Consider the following 19,515-nt stretch of genomic DNA (forward strand, 5'->3'; position numbering starts at 1 on the left):
GAAGAAGAAAGCAAGCAAGCTATATAGCTATTTAAATATCTGGTTCTGGTGTGATAGGTTTTAAAAGAGGTTATATATTTAACCCCACAAATCAAGTCTTGTAGGAAAAACAGAATACAGTCATCATTTCCATGGTAATTTCCATAGCAATCAAACTCTGACACTAACACACCCTCCAAATAGTTGATTATACATGTAGAGCACAGAACTAGTAAGTGTCCACTGATTAATATAATCACACATGTAAAAGTTTCACAGTACTTATTCAAACTGGAGTATGGGCATGGAAATGAATCTGAATCCTAGTACTAAGCTATTTGAAAAACAGAAAACATAAAGAGGTTTAGAATATGTTTTGCTTTTGACAAACTTCATAAATCCAAACCATATGTCTGTGAAGGGGGTGGGGGTTAAAGAGATGTAAAATAATTATATATGATTTTTAATTTTTCCTTCCATTCCAGCAACTGAAAAAACTGGTATATTTTCCCCCTAATGCCTGGATAACACAAGTTGTCAGATATTTTAAGAAAGGTTTAAAACATATGTATTACTCATGGGTCTCATAACATAGACAAATTTCAGAACAGAATATTTCCTTTGCAGGCTTCGATTCTGACATGACATTATTCTTATTGTCTTTGGGTCAATTATCCAAATCTATTAATTTTTTTTATTATAAGATTCTCTTCCTTTAAATTGTGTTAGAACAATGTATTGAAAGCCCTGATGGAGCCACCTATTCCATCTAAAGCTTTCATTTTTTCAGTATCCAGTGAAAAAAGGTATGAGTATGCAAAATTTATTTCTAGTTTCCGGGACCTATACTGTAATTCTTTAGGAAGAAGTTTCATTAATAGATGACTAAATGAATATAATTCCTTGTTAGGAAAACATTAGAAATTCCCTCAGTTTTTAAGTTTTCCACTGGTCATAGATCAAAGAAAAGAAGCAAAGTAAGCCAAAGTTAGAAGAAATTTAAAATGAATAAGTAATTAAAACTAAGCATTGAAGCATTGAAACTCAATTAAATTATAATTTTTAAATCAATTTACCTTGGAATTGAATCATGCATTCATTAGTTCAACAAATATTTCTTTTGGTTCCATTACGTGCATTGTACTGGGAAAAACAAAGATGATCCCTGTCTATAACTAGTTTATAGTTGAGAGGGACATATGGATATGACCCTCCACTGAGATGGAAAGTGCCCCCCCTTCGGCCTAGTGATCTGATCTCAAAGTCTTAAAGTCCTTTACAGCCCCCTATTTCTCTCCCTCTATTTTTTTCTAGAGAGAGGCAATAATGGGAAGCTACTATCCCCCCCTTTCTAAATATAGGCATATCAACTTAAAAACTGTTTCAAAGAGTCTGCACTGAGACATTATGTAGACATGATAAAGTTGTTGCAGAAACTGAAAATGTTACAAAATAAGTAATCGCTGAACATTCCAGGAGAATGATTCATTCTGAACCCAATTACCGCATTTTGCTCAAATTAGATGTCTGTAAAAAGTATAAAAACTGCTTGATTTCTAATCCCGGTGTGTCACACCTCCTGGTTGTCCCAGTGAGTGTGGTACACCTTTCTTTCGAAAGAAATAAAATCAATGCTTTGGCCTCCTTTCTCCTCGAGTCTCTATTACAGGGGTCAGTGGGTGTACTCCCATCCCACTCATAGTGAAACAGATATTACATGTACATGAATAAGTAAATACAAAATAACAGACAATAAACATAAAAGCAATATGAACAAGGAGTCAAAAAGTTCAAAGAAAACAAAGATTAGGGAAGAGAAAGGCCAAGTCTTCCTATCTTGCCTAGCCTGAAAGTGTAGGAGCCAGTCATTTGCCCAACCCATTCTAATGGGCACAGAAGTCTTTACCTTCCCCATTTTGAACCTGGACCGGTTCTCCCTTCCTTAGACAAAGTGGGTCCCCTTTTCCCCTTCCAAGTGTGCTCATCATTTTAAGGTCATATTTAGAACAGATATCTGATTGGCTCATCCCATTATAACTCAGAAATCTCTAGCCTCAGCCTCCTTGGCAACAGGGACTACAGGCATGTACCATCATACCAAAGGAAAAGATTGTGTAAATTTATTTTGATTTGGGGACCCTACCTTTGGGCTGAGATTAGAAAGCCTTGGGCCCTCAAGGTTTTTCTGTGTGAGGAGCTGGTGCCCCTCCCCCTCTGCTTCAGCTGAGCCAAAAAGCCCTGTGGGCTGAGACTCCAGGTCAGACAGCTGGGGGAAGGGTCCCCAGCTCCCTCCGTCCTGAGCGGATCCATCTGAGAGATCCAGGGCTTGTCTGGGTCGGCCTCTGGTGTAGCTTGTGCAGGTTGGCCTCTGGTGTAGCTTGTGCAGAGGTCCCTGGGTGCACAGCAGGGGGCATGGGCCCCTACAGCCCTGGGTGTGATATGCATGGGACTCTCCAGCGTCCCCCCCACAGCCACAGCACTAGTGTGGCTGGTGTGTGTGGGGGCACAGAGAGCCCGAGATTTGAGCGGTGAGAAGGAACACATATAAAGGGAGAAGGCCAAAGGACTAGAAGGAAGGGAGAGGCTGGAAGGTTAAGAGGTTGGAGAGGAACTGAAAGAAAGGGGCTACAAGGACACTAAGGAGACTGAGGCTACATAAAGAGAGGGGGAGGCCAGAGAACTAAGAGGCAGCGGAGAGCACAGAAGCAGTCAGCACAGGGTACAGGTTGGAGAAAGCCAAGATTAAGAGAACAGAAAGGCTGGAGCACTAAGAGATGGGGGAAGGAGAAAAAGCTAAGAGAAAGAAGGGACGGAGGCCAATACGGAGCACGGGGGCTTTTCAGTGACGGGAATGCTAGAAGAAGGTCCGTTGGTATGCACGACGAGGATAAAAAAAGTTCCAGATGCGGCAGAGACGCACTGGAAAGCAGTCAGGTTGTACATTTTATTTTCCCTGTATTCCTAATTTTAAATTGTATCTCATAAATAAACTGTCTGCTGTTAAAATAGAAGAGGATTCTTAAACTTTTGCTTATTAATTTTGGGAGTGGAGATGTGTGATACAACTTTATAAATTGCCCATATTAATAGCAGTCAGATAACCAAACAGTCAACAATCTCAGATTAAGTACCCCAGTCAGATTAGGCCCCCCCCATATTAGGCCAGTAATAATATTTTTACATTTGAATGGCACCCCAGATGGGACTTTGGGCCCAATTTTAATTTTTCTAAACTTATAATTTTTCATATAGTTATATTTTTTCAAATTAGATATAGTTATTAATAATTGTTTTTTACAAAATAATCTCTAAAAATCTCTCCTACCTCCATTCCCAACCCTAGATCTCCATCTTATGATGCTCCTATAAATGACTTATTAGGAAGACATAAAGTAAATTTTTTTTTTTGCGGGGCAATGGGGGTTAAGTGACTTGCCCAGGGTCACACAGCTAGTATGTGTCAAGTGTCTGAGGCTGGATTTGAACTCAGGTACTCCTGAATCCAGGGCCAGTGCTTTATCCACTGTGCCGCCTAGCTGCCCCTTAAAGTAAATTTTAAAATATACTACACAGGTATACTTCTTCTCAAAGAAGAGAGAGCTGCCTCGTTAATGTGAAAAAATTTAAGGAACTAAAAGGTCAAAGAGTCAACAGAATGAAAAACTAATTTGGTCTTGGGCTATATCTTAGTATTCAGAGCAAGGGCACTGATATACACATTGTTCCCTGCTCTGGTTAGACCACATCCAAAGTTCTATGACCAGTTTTGGGTGCTACATTTTAGAAGGAATATTCACAAACTGGAGCATGCATAGAAGAGAGAGATGGAAACATCAAAGCATATTTTATGAGGATTGGTTGAAGTAACTGGGTTTGTAGGAGATTTTGCAAGCTGTGTTTTTTACTGTCAAAAATTCTAAGGTTACCATATGGAGGAAGGATAAGATTTATGCAGTTTGGCCAAAGTGGGTAGGGCTATGACTAACTAATGGAAATCCTAGGGAAGTAAATTTTTGCCTCTCAGTATAAGGAGGAAATGATCAACAACCTACCAATATGAAATGCGTTTTAGTCGGTAGTAGAATTTTTTTTTTTGGTCACTTGTAGTGTTCATGTGAAAGCTCAAGGATTTTGTAAAAGAGATTCATACTTCATGCTGTTATTTAACAAGATGATTTCCAAATATGCTTCAAATTCAGAGAATATTATGCTTTGATGCTAAGGCTTTTGATTGGAGTGCTCATGATGCACTTTATGAAGGAGGCAGCAATTTGAGTTAGAATTTGAAGGAGATATCATTTGGACAGGGGGTAAGCGGAATTGAAAAAAGACATGTTTTGTGTGCAAACATTAAATAGTCCACTTTAAGTGAGGAATAGGTAGAGAAGTGTTAGGGTATACAACATAATACAATACACATTTAGAAATGTCTCCTGCGTGTGGAGAAAGCTATCCTTTAAGTCAAGAAGACCTGGATTCAAATCTAGCACTTTTAGATGCAACAATATCTCTACTCTTGAGGAATTAGTAAATAAGGCAAAAATGGTAGGTGAGATCAAATCAAAGCCTTTCAATGCCAAGCTGAAAAGTTTAGACTATTTTGTAGGCAATGAATAACCATTTGGAACTTTGAGCAGGGAAACAAAAATGATAAATTGGTCCTGTTAAAAGTTAATTTGGTGGCTGTATTTCAGATAGATTGGAATGTCAAGAGGTAAGATATGTGGAAGACCTATTAAAGGGCTATTGTAATAGTGTATACATAAGTTAATAAGGGCTTGGACCAGTGTAGAAACAAGAGAAATGAAAGGAAGGGGTATGCATGGAAGTATTAAGAAAAATTAACTAGAACTGAGAGAAAAGAGAGGTAGAGGGGTCAAGAATGAATATGAGTTTTCCAGTCTTTATGACTGGGATATTGGTCGTGCAAATAACAGAAAGAAAGAAGTCAGGAAGGAGAGCTGATGAGTCCATAGGGATGGAAAAGATGATGAGATTTATTTTAAAAACAATTTTACATATACTCTGCTTCTCAAACAGTTTTAAAATTACTAAAATACTGAATTTAGATATTTATTTTTAGGGCCCTGCTTGAACAGATGAATATATAGGAACAGAAGTAGGGAGAGTAGGGGCAGCTAGGTGGCGCAGTGGATAGAGCACTGGCCCTGGATTCAGTAGGACCTGAGTTCAAATACGGCCTCAGACACTTGATACTTACTAGCTGTGTGACCCTGGGCAAGTCACTTAACCTTCATTGCCCCACCAAAAAAAAAAAAGAAGAAGAAGTAAGGAGAGTAGTTGGAGCTCAAGTTATAGATGAGAGAGTCATACACATAGACAGTAGTCAAAACTATGATGGTGAAAGAGGTCACCAAGGGAAAGACTAAAGATATGAGAAGAGATTTGTTTTGTTTTGTTTTGTTTTTTTGTGTGGAGCAATGAGGGTTAAGTGACTTGCCCAGGGTCACACAGCTCATAAGTGTCAGGTGTCTGAGGTTGGATTTGAACTCAGGTCCTCCTGAATCCAGGGCCAGTGCTCTATCCACTGTGCCACCTAGCTGCCCCATGAGAAGAGATTTAAAGAACATCTGAAGAATTTGGAGGAAGAAGAAAAAGACAAGAAGGCAAAAAAGTAGTAGTTAGAGATGTAGAAGGAAAACTGGGATTGTGACATTCATGGTAGGCAAGGGACAAGAGAGAATCATATGGAAAAACACAGTTAACACCGTCAAGGAGGCAGAGGTACAATAGTAATCAGGAAATCACTGGTGAGAGAACACTTTTAGAATAGGAATAGGAATAGAAAAACATATTTCAAGGAATTATGGAATGACCACGTGATAAGGAAATAGAGGAAGTAAATGTAGACAATATTCTTTAGAAGTTTTACTGTGAAAAGTAGGAAATAATTAGGACAGTAGCTGTAGCAAGCCTCAATAGCTCAAGATAGATAATATAAAGGATGGAAAATTCAGGTTAGGGGGCAGCTAGGTGGTGCAGTGGATAAAGCACTGGCCTTGGATTCAGGAGGACCTGAGTTCAAATACAGCCTCAGACACTTGACACTTACTAGCTGTGTGACCCTGGGCAAGTCACTTAACCCTCATTGCCCTAAAAAAAAATTGAGGTTAAACTTGGGCTTGAGGAAGGGTAATATTTAAAGACAACCATAAGGCAAAAGTTTCTAGGGTCATATAGAGAATGTTAATTAAAAGATGACCATTGTTCCAAAATGAATAGAGGTAAGAGGTCAGATAACTGACTCAGAGCATGGGAAGAGTGGTAAAATAAACAAAAGTCAAGATGAGAGCCAAAAAAAGTTCAGTAATAATACAGGAATTTTGTTGGTGAAATGTAAAACAATGGTGATCAAAGAGGGATTTCTCGAAGTTTAGTTGAAACAGTTCCAAATAATGACAAATTCCAAGATATACCCATACCAGTGGGTGGATGGACTGGAGAAGTGAAAATCGATGGAAATGAGAAAATTAAGGGACTGTTTTCCATAGTGTTAGATGGGTGATCAAAGTTTAAGTTGAAATTTTCAACTATAATTGCAAGGAATGGCAAAGGGAAGAAAATCATAAGACAGGTGTTCAAATCATTAGAGAGAATACTCAGAGATTGGGGAATGATGAGTAGGAGGCTATGAACAGGGTGGTATAACTGGGTAGCCCAGACTTCAGAAGAGGAGATCCTACTGAATGATGATAGGAAAACAATGAGGAGGCTCTACTAGAGAACAGAACAACCATAACAGAGAGATGGATGAAAAGAGAGTGAATGATGGAAAAAAATACAATATAGGGGAGTTTTTCCACAAAAGTATTGAGATGCCAACAAAGGGAAAAAATTAAAATAAAAAACTGAATTTTTTTCAGTTGAATTATGCCAACTTCAAATCCAGTCACTAATATAATTGTATATATGATTTTTCTTTTAGTCAATTAATATTTTATACAGAGATTCTACTGCTAGGTCTATATTCTAAGGAGCTGAAAGAAAGAAAAGCCCAAATATATACCAAACTATTTGTACCAGCACTTTTTTTTGCAGGGTTAAGTGACTTGCTTGGGGTCACAAGGCTACTGTGTCAAGGGTCTGAGGCAGGATTTGAACTCAGGTCTTCCTGAATCCAGGGCTGGTGTTTTATCCACTGTGCCACCTAGCTGCCCCTATAGCAGCACTTTTTAAGGTAGCAAAGAACTGGCAACAATCTAGAGAATTATTGACTAGGGAATGGCTAAATGAGAGTGTGATACATGGATGTGAAGGAACATTTTTTTTTAAATATAAGAAAGGATAGCTATCAAGAATATATAGACAGGGGCAGCTACGTGGCTCAGTGGATAGAGCACCGGCCCTGGAGTCAGGAGTACCTGAGTTCAAATCTGGCCTCAGACACTTAACACTTACTAGCTGTGTGACCCTGGGCAAGTCACTTAACCCCAATTGCCTCACTAAAATTAAAAAAAAAAAAGAATATAGAGAGTATGGGACAATTTTGATGAAGACATGAAACGTGAAGAATATAGAATCTGGAAAACAATATTAATTGTGACTACAACAATGAAAACGGAAAGAACAATAAGAAAATAAACTAATGTAAACTGAATGGTGTGAAAACATGACAAAATTTCATACTAAAAAAAGAGAAATCATTATCTAATTCAAAGAAGGACGTATTAGACTATGCATGTAAAATGCCAAATACGACATCTTATTTAACTATTGAATTTGTTATTTTGCTAAATTTCTCCCCCACTTTTTTGTTTATTCTTTGTTATAGGAATGGTTTTGTAGGTGGGGTATGTGGATAAAGAGATTGGGAAATAAGTAATATAAAAGTAAATTATATCAATAATTTTTAAAAAGTCAATCAAAACAACAAGGCCTTTTTAGTGATTTTGAAGAAAGTCTTTAAAAATAGGACATAGATTTTAAAATCTCTGATCTATGACATATCTGTCTTTGCTAGTGCTTAGCATGGTATCTTGAACATAGAAGATGCTTGAATATATAAATGATTGTTAAGAAAAGAAGTAAAAACATCTTCTTTCAGGCTGTCTTTCCCTTTTTTTGATGATGGCAAATTACATTGTCCATGATTTCCCCATTCTCTTATTTTTACCTGGACTGCAGCTTATTATAAAAACATTTCTTTTCATACTCCGTGTATTCAGATTTTTGGAAAACTTTTGTTTCTCTAAGTCATATTTTAAAATGTTTTGGTTTTTTTTTTGCTACCAACAATTCCAAATAAAAGGGAGGAGGGAGATGGTGCAGGGAGAGTAAGAGAGGGAGGGAGAGAGGCCGGGAGTAGGAGAGAGAGAGGGAGAAGGAGAGAAAGAGGGAGAGGAAGAGGCAGAGGCAGAGGGAGGGAGGGCGAGAGAGAGAAGGGAAGGGGAGAGAGAGAAGGGAGAGGGAGAGAGAGGGAAAGAGAGGGAGAGAGGTTAGTGACTATAAGTGTAATGAAAAGGAAACATGCAAGCAAGAAATTTATGGAGGTAGAGTGAACAAGACTTACCAACTATTTAGTAATGGGAGAAGGTTAGGGTAAGTTGGGGCTGGGAGAGAGAGGGAGAGAGGGTGAGAGAGAGGGGAGAGTATGCCTCTAAAGGAGTTAGCATTTGCTTATATAAAAAGTTGTATGAAAATGAACTTTTCTTTTCTTTTCTGGAGTTAGACAAATAAAAACTTACCTAAAAGATGTTATTGAATAGGTGAATGGGATATTATTGCATTTATAAAAGACAGTAGTTATGTGGGTGGAGCCAATACATACTTAATGGGTGAATCAGATTTTCATATGCCTATTCATTATCTGAAAATACTTCCCAGACTATGAGAGATTTCAGTAGCAAAATTGGCAAGGATTAGTCTCTTTATATTACTATGTTGATATATGAAAGAGACAAAATAAGGAACTACACACACACACACACACACACACACACACACACACAGTGCCCAACTGCATCTTGGAAGAAATTATCATCCCAAAATTTTAATAAAAATACAGCACTACAAAAGCTAAAGCAATAATTTAGCAACAAATTGACCTACTTCTGGTATGCACTCATTATCCCCCATTCTTTAGAGAAAATGGGACAAACACAATGGAACATTAGTAGTGAGGAAATGAATGCGAGTATGTCAGGTTTCATGTATGCTTTCATTTTCCTGTCACTGACTACCTTGAAGATAATACAGCATTGGCAGCGTGTTGGAGGATGGCAGGAAACACCCAGACACATCCATCAAACTGTCAAAGGGAGAATACTACCTGAACGGGAGTAAGAAAACAGCCTGTCAAAGCAGCAACTATAATATGAAGTTGTGGTTCAACAGACCTCTACTGTGTATTTCGGTGACCGCCTCAAAAAACTGCCGATTAAGCATGAAAATCATTTGTACTCTGAGGTAACAGAGAGTCACATTTGGATGCCATTCTGACCTCATTTTAAATTTAGTGAAGAACCCACACCACTTCTTGGATGCCTTCACTGCAGCTGAGGACAGAAATGAAGTCGTTAGATTTCCAAAGTTCATATCACAGGCTAGAACTGAAATGCCTTTGTGCTATACGTGGATCCAGATGAACATAAAAAAGTTATGTAGGAATATTGAAGAAAATTACAATATGGCCTATTGTTCATTTAAACAGTGCCCTCGCCCTCGCTACGCCCAAAACTAAACATTCATGAGAGACAGACAGACACACACAAAGACAAAGAGACAGAAAGAGGGAAAGAGAGACAGAGAGACAGACAGACACACATACACACAGACAGACACACACACATACACACATTGGAACTTATGGAGGATGGTAAATGTGTGTGGGTAATCTCTATGCAAAATAAATTAAAATGGAAATCCTCCTTGTTATTTTTCATATCCTACACACTGTTCACAAGCAAGTGTTCTTCTAAAACTCTCTAAACACAGGCAAATGACATTTGTTTATGATCATGTAGGCAACAAAATTCCCAAATATGATTCAAAAGGAAATAGTCACTGATCTGAAATAGTGAATGAAATCAAACATAATTTTTAATTATTAATTACATTATATTTTATTACAGTTGCTAGAACACATAAACACTTATACCCCGCAAAAAGCCTATAGGCAATGGGGAATATCAGCTTATCATATTAAAAATGATAGCGGCAGCTAGGTGGCGCAGTGGATAGAGCACCGGCCCTGGAATCAGAAGTACCTGAATTCAAATCCGGTCTCAGACACTTAACACTTAATAGCTGTGTGACTCTGGGCAAGTCACTTAACCCCAATTGCCTCACTAAAAAAAAAAAAACAAAAAGCAAAAAACAAAAACAATGATAGAGGACCAAGAGAAGCAAGTATAGCAGACAGTTAGAAAATCATATCTATGAAGAACGTTTACATACAGTTGTTCAGCCCTTGGAAGAGAAGGCTGAGGGATTGCAAGATTTTTAAGATACAAGGAGACGCCAGTGGTTGTTCTCTGTCTAGAGAGGAAGGAAGCTTACATTTCAAGGTGACTGTGTTCCAACTTAGCCATAAATTATGTGTTTTTTTATTGAATAGAATTTTATTTTCTAAAATATATGTAAAAACAAATTTTAACATCAACTTTTTAAAAATTTGTGTTCCAACTTCTCTTCCTCCTCCATTCCCACCCCCCACCCACTAGAACTCAAGCATTTTAAAATAAGTTATACATGAGTAGTCATGGAAAACATTCCCACATTAGCTAGACTATGAGAAAAAAGTCAAAAAAATCCCCAAACTTCAGATTGAGGAATTGTCAAAGAAGAAAAAAAATTTTTAAATGTGTTTCCATCTGTTTTCAGATACTATCAGTTCTTTCTCTGTAGATGGGTTGCCATTTTCAGAAGTCCTTCAGGGTTATATTGGATCATTGCCTTGCTGAAAATAACCACATTTCCCAGCAGATCATCTTACACTATTGCTGTTATTGTGTATATAGTACATTTCACTCTGCTTCAGTTCATTTAGGTCTTTCCAGGTTTTTCTGATGGTATCCTATTCATCATAACCTGAATATAGTACCTTAAACTTGACAAAGAATTTTCTTCATATTAGCCCAGCAAAGTAGGTACCATACATTTTGCCATTATAATCAATCATCATAACTATTTCCCTACATCCTATTCCCTTCCCATGATATTTACTCTATTTTCTATCTTCTTATGGGGGGGGGCAAGAGGGGAAGGAGGGAAGGGCAGATTGGTGGAGAGAACAGTAAAAAGCAAAATACTTTTGAGGAAGGTAAAGATGTTCTACATAACCGCACAAGTATGACATATTGAATTGTTCGACTGCATAGGGAGGGTTGAGGAGGGAGGGAGGAAGAAAATTTAGAACACAGAATTAGTTCAAAGACCTTAAACTCATGAGAGTGGGCTCATGGAGAGAATAACATTCACACCCAGTTGGGAGGAGTAATCTATTTAACCCTACAGGAAAGTATGAGGGGAAGAGGATAAGGAAGGAAGGGTGAAAAAAAGGGAGTGCAGAGTAGGGAAGGGGACAGTCAGAAGTAAAACACTTTTGTAGAGGAATAGGTTAAAAGAAATTATGTTTAATTCTCAGAAACTGTAAAGCCAAGGGGGAAGATGAACCAACCCTCCCTTACTACATAAGCAAACAAACTTTTTTTACAAGAACTAAAAAAAATAAGAAAATTTGAAACATGTGTGATAATCCCCTTGCTTCAAAATTTCCTATTTCTATTGAGTCAGCCTCCTAGTCACCCAGGTGAGTAACCTCAGAATATTCTAAACTCTTCCCAGCCCCAACTTACCCTGACCTTCTCCCATTACTAAATAGTTGGTAAGCCTTGTTCACTCCACCTCCATAAATTTCTTGCTTGCATGTTTCCTTTTCATTACACTTACATTGTTACTAACCTTAGTTCAGGTCTCATTACTTTCCACTCTTTCCCTTCTCCAATCTATCCTTCACACAGAATCACAAATACTTCATGTATTCATAAAATCACAAATAATTATTAGTTAATAATGACAATAACAACTAAGGTAATGTAAGAGTAGTGCTATAACATTTATGCTTTCACATAAATGTATGCCACTACTTGTTTCCACTTGTTGCCTAATCTCTTTGAGGCCTAAGGGGCATGTTACAGAATTACAGGTTAAAAGTCACCAGTAGGAAAACAACTAGTAGAGAAATTTGAGTGTTCTATTCTCTTATGGAAAAGTAGTACCTGATGGAGAAAGACATACATATTGCATTTGAATGTTTTTGAGAGTTTATTTATTTAGTATACAGAATGATGCTGATTGATGATATGAAATATAATAATCATAAATTTCTAGATTTTTAAAAAAAATTTCACAGTTTTAAGAATGAGATCAGGAAATATAAAGTCCAAGTAGCAATATATAAACACCATATCAGAGATATTCTATCCATCATTAAAATTAATAAATCAGAATTCTTCTATTTTCCCTAATTTTTTTCTGTGATCACAACAGTCCACAAAACATTTTTTTCCTTCAATTTTTCATTTTTTCCTCATAAGTCCTTACATTTGTGTCCTTTTGCTGTAATTTGCTTCTCTGTAACACATTCTATTACAGTACTGATATCATTGGTAAGCAGATCATTCTCAAATCTATAAACCTAGACTTTGCCTTATTTCTTGGGTCATTTTAAATCATTCAGGGTCTTTTCAACAGTATGTTAACTGGAATAAAGAAAGCAGATAGTGAGAGTTCCTTGGGGCTAGCCTGGTGGGAAAGATGAAATGTAGATGAAATTATAGAATGGTAGTTAATACACTCCTGGATTGGTGAACTGTGGGGTCCTGACTTGGAGGGTAAGCAAAGTGAAGCCAGAAAGAGATTCATGGACTGACAAGGGAATGAGGAAATAGAAATGTGTGTGGGGAGCTAATTAAATAATTAGTGACTAGATGGGGAAAGTGATCTAAGAAAATTTTAGTCTAAGATTCTGTGAAGGTGGTCCAATTTTGAGTAATGATTAATTCTAAGCTGAGATGTGTTGGTGAAGTAGAAGATAAATGTCAATGGAATTGAGGGAAGTAAAGTTCCTACTATGTGCCAAAAAATGTGCTAAATGCTAGGAATACAAAGAAAGGCAAAAATTGTCCCTGCATTCAGGGTGCTCACAGTCTAATGGGGGAGACAATATGTAAAGAATTATGTAAAAACAAGATAAAAATTTGCAGAAGGAGGAATTTTGAGTTGAGATGAGGAAGCCAGGAAGCAAAGATGAGAAGAGACAGAATTTTCAGTATGGGAGACAGCTAGTGAAGATGTACTGATTTGGGAAGATGGCAGAGAGAAGCCAGGAAGTTGCCTGAGCTCTCCCGAGTTTTCCTCAAAAACAACATTAAATCAAGCATATAAATGGATTCCAAAGCTACAGAACCTACAAAAAGACAGAGAGACACAATCTTCCAACTTGAGATAATTTAGAAGACTTCAGGAAAGGTCGGTCTCACTTGGGCAAAAGGGGAGTGCATCCACAGCTCAGACAGCTCAGCACAGTGGAGGGGGTCTGGGCAAGTCAGCAGGTAGCTCTTAGACACAGCAGAGCAACTAAGGCCCCTTGATCCTGGCTCAGCAAGCTAGTGGCACAGTGGGCCAGTTGTGAGATCCACCAGAACCAGCTGAGAGGGCAGGCTGCCAGCCAGAGGGCCACCCACTGGACAAGCACAATGGGGCCTGGCCATCCCAGTGCCTATAGCAAGCACAGGGAGTAAGCCCAGGGCAGTAAGAAATCCAAAAGCCATAGAGGCCTTGGAGTAGAAAGGCAGTGAAACATCCCCTATCCTTCAGCACAAGAAACTTGAAAAAGTAACCCTTGTGCCACAGGAGCAGACCTCAACTTTAAAAAAATAACCTGCAATATGAGTAAGAAACAAAAAAGAGCTCTTACCATTGAGAGCTTCTGTGTCCACAGGGGAAGAACTAAACACAAACTCAGATGAGGACGAACTGCCTACATGTGAAGCCTCAAGAGGGAAGATGAATTGGTCTCAAGACCAAAAAGCCTTTTTGGAAGAGCTCAATAAGGAATTTTAAAATCAATTGAGGGACAGCTAGGTGGCACAGTGGATAGAGCACTGGCCCTAGAGTCAGGAGGACCTGAGTTCAAATTCAGTCTCAGACACTTAACACTTACTAGCTGTGTGACCCCCTGGACAAGTCACTTAACCCCAATTGCCTCACCAAAAAAAAAAAATCATTTGAGAGGGTAGAAGAAAAAATGGAGAGAGAAATGAAAGCAACACAAGAAAATTATGAAACAAGAATCAGCAGCTTGAAAGAGGAATCACAAAGAATCAAAAGCTTGGAAAAGGAAGCATAAAGATTGACTAAAGAAAACAACTCCTTAAAAAAATTCATTTAGCCAAATGGAAAAGGAGGTGCAAAATCTTACTGAAGAAAAAAATGCCTTAAAAGTTTGAATTGGGCATATGGAAGCTAATGACTCCATAATGCACTAGGAAACAGTCAAAAAGAATCAAAAGAATGAAAAATTGAAGAAAATGAGAAGTAATCATTGGAAAGCCAACTGACCTGGAAAATAGATCCAGGAGAGATCTATTTTTCATATAAGAATTGCAAGGCTTGGAATATGATATTTCATAATGCAAAGGAGTTTGTATTGCAACCAATAATCAAGTACCCAGAAAAACTGATCATTCTCTTTCAGGGGAAAAGATGGACATTCAATGAAATGGGGCACTTTCAAGGTTTCCTGATGGAAAGATCAGAACTGAATAGAAAATTGGATCTTAACATATAAGACTCAAGAGAATTTTAAAAAGGTAAATGAGGGAAAATGTTATTCAATTAAGGTTAAACTGTTTACATCCCTACATGGGAAGATAATACTTATAACTCTTGAGAACTATTTAGGCAGACAGAAGGAATATACACAGGGGGTATACATATACATTGTCTTTGATGTGATGAAGTAAAGAAAATTAAGGGGTGACAATAAAGGAGTTTAAGGGGAGAAGAGGAAAGGGGAGGTGGAATGGGGTTAATTATATCATAAGAAGAGTTGCAAAAAACCTATTACAACAGAGGGAAAGAAGGGAGGGGTGAACATTGTTTCAACCTTACTCTCATTAGAATTGGTTCAAAGAGGGAATAACATATACATTCATTTGGATAAAGAAATGTAGTTTATTCTTTAGGGAAGTAAAAGGATAAGGGGGAAACGGGGGGCACTGATAGAAATGAGGGCAGAAGCAGGGGAGAAATGGGTAAAGAAAAGAGAGGGGGGCTGATAAAAGGGAGGGCAGATTGGGGGAGGCAGGGGTAAGAAGCAAAATATTGGTGAGGAGGAATAGGGTGAAAGAAAGGGGGGGAAAGTACAAAGGGGGTGAACAGAATGGAGCACAATAGACAGTAATAATAACTGTGAATGTGAATGGGATGAACTCTGCCATAAAATGGAAGTGAATAGCACAGTGGATTAAAAACCATAATCCTATAATATGCTGTTTACAAGAAACACATGTGAAGCAGAGAGATGCACACAGAGTAAATTTTGGAGCTGAATATATCATGCTTCAGCTGAAGTAAAAAAAGCAGGGGTAGCAATCCTTATCTCAGACAAAGCAAAGGCAAAAATAGATCTAATTAAAAGAGATAAGGGGGGCAGCTAGATGGCGCAGTGGATAGAACACCAGCCCTGGAGTCAGGAGTACCTGAGTTCAAATCCGGCCTCAGACACTTAACACTTACTAGCTGTGTGACCCTGGGCAAGTCACTTAACCCCAATTGCCTCACTGAAAAAAAAAAAAGAAAAGAGCTAAGGAAGGAAACTACATCTTGCTAAATGGTATGATAGATAATGAAGTAATATCAATACTAAACATGTTTGCAGCAAGTGGTATAGCATCCAAATTCTTAGGGGAGAAGCTAAATGAATTACAACAGGAAATAGACAACAAAACTATACTAGTGGGGGATCTGAACATCCCCCTCATAATTAGATAAATCTAACCACAAAATAAACGACAAAGAAATTAAAGAGGTGAATAGAATGTTAGAAAAGTTAGATATGATAGATATCTGGAGAAAATTGAATGGGGATAGAAAGGAATATACCTTTTTCTCAGTGGTACATGGCACATAGTCAAAAACTGAACATGTATTAGGGCACAAAAACCTCATAGTCAAACGTAGAATGGCAGAAATAGTAAATTCATCCTTCTCAGGTCATGATGCAATAAAGATTACATGTAATAAGGAGCCATGGAAAGGTAGACTGAAACTTAATCGGAAACTAAATAATGTCATTCTAAAGATTCAGTGGGTCAAACAGCAAATCATAGAAACAATAACTTCATCAAAGAGTATGACAAAATGAGACAACATACCAAAACCTATGGGATGCAACCAAAGCAGTTCTTAGGGGAAATTTTATATCTCAATGCTTACATGAATAAAAAAAGAGAAACAGGAGATCAATGAATTGGGCTTGCAACTAAAGAAGCTAGAAAAAGAACAAGTTAGAAATGCACAGGAATATGGGCAAGCTGTACCAAATCTGAAGCTTTACTATAAAGTGGCAGTCTTCAAAACTATTTTGTACTAGCTAAGAAATAGAGTGGTGGATCAATGGAATAGGTTAGGCACCAGAGACACAGTAGTAAATGACTTTGGTAATGTACTGTTTGATAAACCCAAAGACTCCAGCTTCTGGGATAGGATCTCAGTATTTGACAAAAACTGCTGGGAAAACTGGAAGATAGTATGGCAGAAACTAAGCACAGACCAATATCTTATACCTTATACTAAAATAATGTCAAAATATGTACATGATTTAGACATAAAAGTTAATACCATAGGTAAATTGGGAGAGGAAGGAATTGTTTCCCTCTCAGATCTTTGGAAAGGAGAACAGTTTATAACCAAACAAGAGATAGAGAATATTATGAAATGCAAAATTGATTATTTTGATTACGTTAAATTAAAAAGGGTTTGTACAAACAGAAGCAATGCATCCAAAATTAGAAGGGATGCAGAAAGCTGGGAAACAATTTTTATGGCCAGTACTTTTGATAAAGGCCTCATTTCTAAAATATATAGGGAACTAAATCAAATTTATAAGAATCCAAGTCATTCCCCAATTGAGAAATGGTCAAAGGATATGAACAGGCAGTTTTCTGATGAAGAAATCAAAGCTATCTATTGGCATATAAAGATGCTCTGTAGAATAAGGTTAATATACACCCAACTTAACTTACAGGGATCCCACAATAATCAAAGTAGAGAACCCTTTAAAATGCTATGAAAACTACAAAACGTTATGGGAATATGAGAGCATTGTCAATTATTTTTTTTACATTTAAGTTCCAAACTGTCTCCCTCCCTCCCCACCCCATACTAGATAAGGGCATCATTTGACAAAGATTTATACATATATGTAAAATCATACTTTTATTTATCAGGTCTTTCTCTGGAGGTGGGTAGCATCTTCCTTCATGGGTCTTTTGTAGATGACTGGACTATTTATAATACTCAAAATAACTTGGTTGTTCACAAGCATTCTTTGAACAATATCACTATTACTCTACACATCATTCTCTTGGTTCTGAAATGTTTTTGGAAATGTTAATGTCCTCACACCTAACTCCTCCCTCCACCACAAATTCTTCCTTCATAATTATAAATGAAAACCATTTTGGCTTTTCATTATTTAGGGTTGATCAGTTAATCTGTAAGTTTGTGGCTTCTGGATTCTAAGATCTGTAAGGGTTGTTGTTTATGATAAAAGCAAGCAACCTTGGCTGATTTTATAGAAATAGCATTGAACTATACCTGCAAGCAAGCTGGAGCTCTGCCCTGGGGTTTATTGACATCCACAGCCACTAGTTGCCATCCTCCAGCAGCATCTTCATGAAACATCTTCAAGGCAAAACAAAAAAAAAAGATAGAGAAGGACAAACAGGAATACACTTGTCTTAATAAGTAAATTTGGCATGTCAAGAATGTATCTTTTTAGTTTTATGCTATGTAAATGTATAAATATGCACATATTTATTTTAATAAATATCTAGCATTATTATTTTAAATCGATGTGAAAAAAATATTTTAGCTTTCACATATAAAGCTCATGATTATAAGTATGTACCAGTAATACAGATATTAGGTAAGGGTAATTAAATCAAGCTGAATATTGCAAAGCATTTAATTTAACATGGTACACATGTAGTATGACACTATTGGAATATACTTATAAATTTCCTAAAAGACTCTTCCCTATTGATATAAAGTACAGAATAAGCATAACGTCTCTTTGGGGAGAAATGTGATTAGGTATAGAGGGTGATCTTAAGGTAGGAAAGTGATATTGCTACCAGTAGAAGAAAGAAATATTATTTAAAATAGGTCAAAACTAAGCTATTGAGCTGAAATTTGATGCATATTTCTGAAACAAGTGGTTATCTTTGACCAACTAGTCCTTCTCTCTCTCTCTCTCTCTCTCTCTCTCTCTCTCTCTTTCTTGGGGGGGGCAGGGCAATGAGGATTAAGTGACTTGTCTAGGGTCATACAGCTAGTAAGTGTCAAGTGTCTGAGACCAGATTTGAACTCAGGTCCTCCTGAATCCAGGGCCAGTGCTTTATCCACTGTGCCACCTAGCTGCCCCCTGACCAGCTAGTCTTAACTGTGTTTCTCAGCACCAGGAAATTATATCGTTAGCTTCTCAAATCTACACACTGAGTCTCAAATGCATTTTCCCTCATTTTAGAGGTCAGGATCAAGCCTACTATATCTAGTGCTTCTTCTAACATGTAACTCACCTTTTAAATAGGTACCTGGTAGAATTATTTTCCACTTATACTTTTCCATTAGTATTTTCTCCTCTCAGTCCTTTCATGAAAAAATAATTTTTATTTTACTAACCAAAGGTACTTTATAACAAAATAAACTAACACTGTATTATCTCTATTATAGAACATAATTTTAAAATGTAGATTTTTTTCCTGCCTCATATACTTGAATGCTTATGTTAGACAGACCCTTTATTCAGTAATGGAGTAACAGGGGGAAAACGAGAAGGTATTAGAGTATAATAACAATTATGTCCCATAACATAAGGGCAACTTCTGATAGATCATGCAATAGTTTGACTCTATTAAAAGCCAAGTAGTTGTTGCAGAAGTTATAAAGTGTGATGACACAATTAAGAGATGATCTAGGCTACAGAATAACAGCTAGGATTGTGTGTGTGTGTGTGTCCATTGTGCTAAGACAAAATGTAACTAAAATGATTATTTCTATCATGTAGCTATGCCTAAAAATGTCAGGAACACTTTTAACTCCATCTATCCAGGCATAGGATTCTTATCTTTTTAGTAGAAAAAGAGCTAATTTATTCTGGGAAAGAATCATGAACAACCTATTCCTTCATAACTCAGAGTCTTACTCTGAAACCATATAAAGTGACTCGAAATCTCTTCAAAGTCATTGAAAAACCTCTGCATTTCCTTCTAAGGACAAAAGGCCAAA

At 37.3% G+C, this 19,515-nt stretch overlaps 1 protein-coding gene across 1 annotated transcript in view; it reads right to left on the bottom strand.

Moving 5' to 3' along the window:
* NALCN (sodium leak channel, non-selective) overlaps window positions 1-19,515 on the bottom strand; it is a 582,828-nt gene that overhangs the window by 307,824 nt on the left and 255,489 nt on the right. The window contains 1 exon segment of the mRNA XM_043993194.1: window positions 17,824-17,910. Coding sequence (XP_043849129.1) covers window positions 17,824-17,910 — 87 coding nt within the window.

This window comes from Dromiciops gliroides, chromosome 3, assembly GCF_019393635.1.
Source record: "Dromiciops gliroides isolate mDroGli1 chromosome 3, mDroGli1.pri, whole genome shotgun sequence".
Classification (NCBI taxonomy): Eukaryota; Metazoa; Chordata; class Mammalia; order Microbiotheria; family Microbiotheriidae; genus Dromiciops; species Dromiciops gliroides.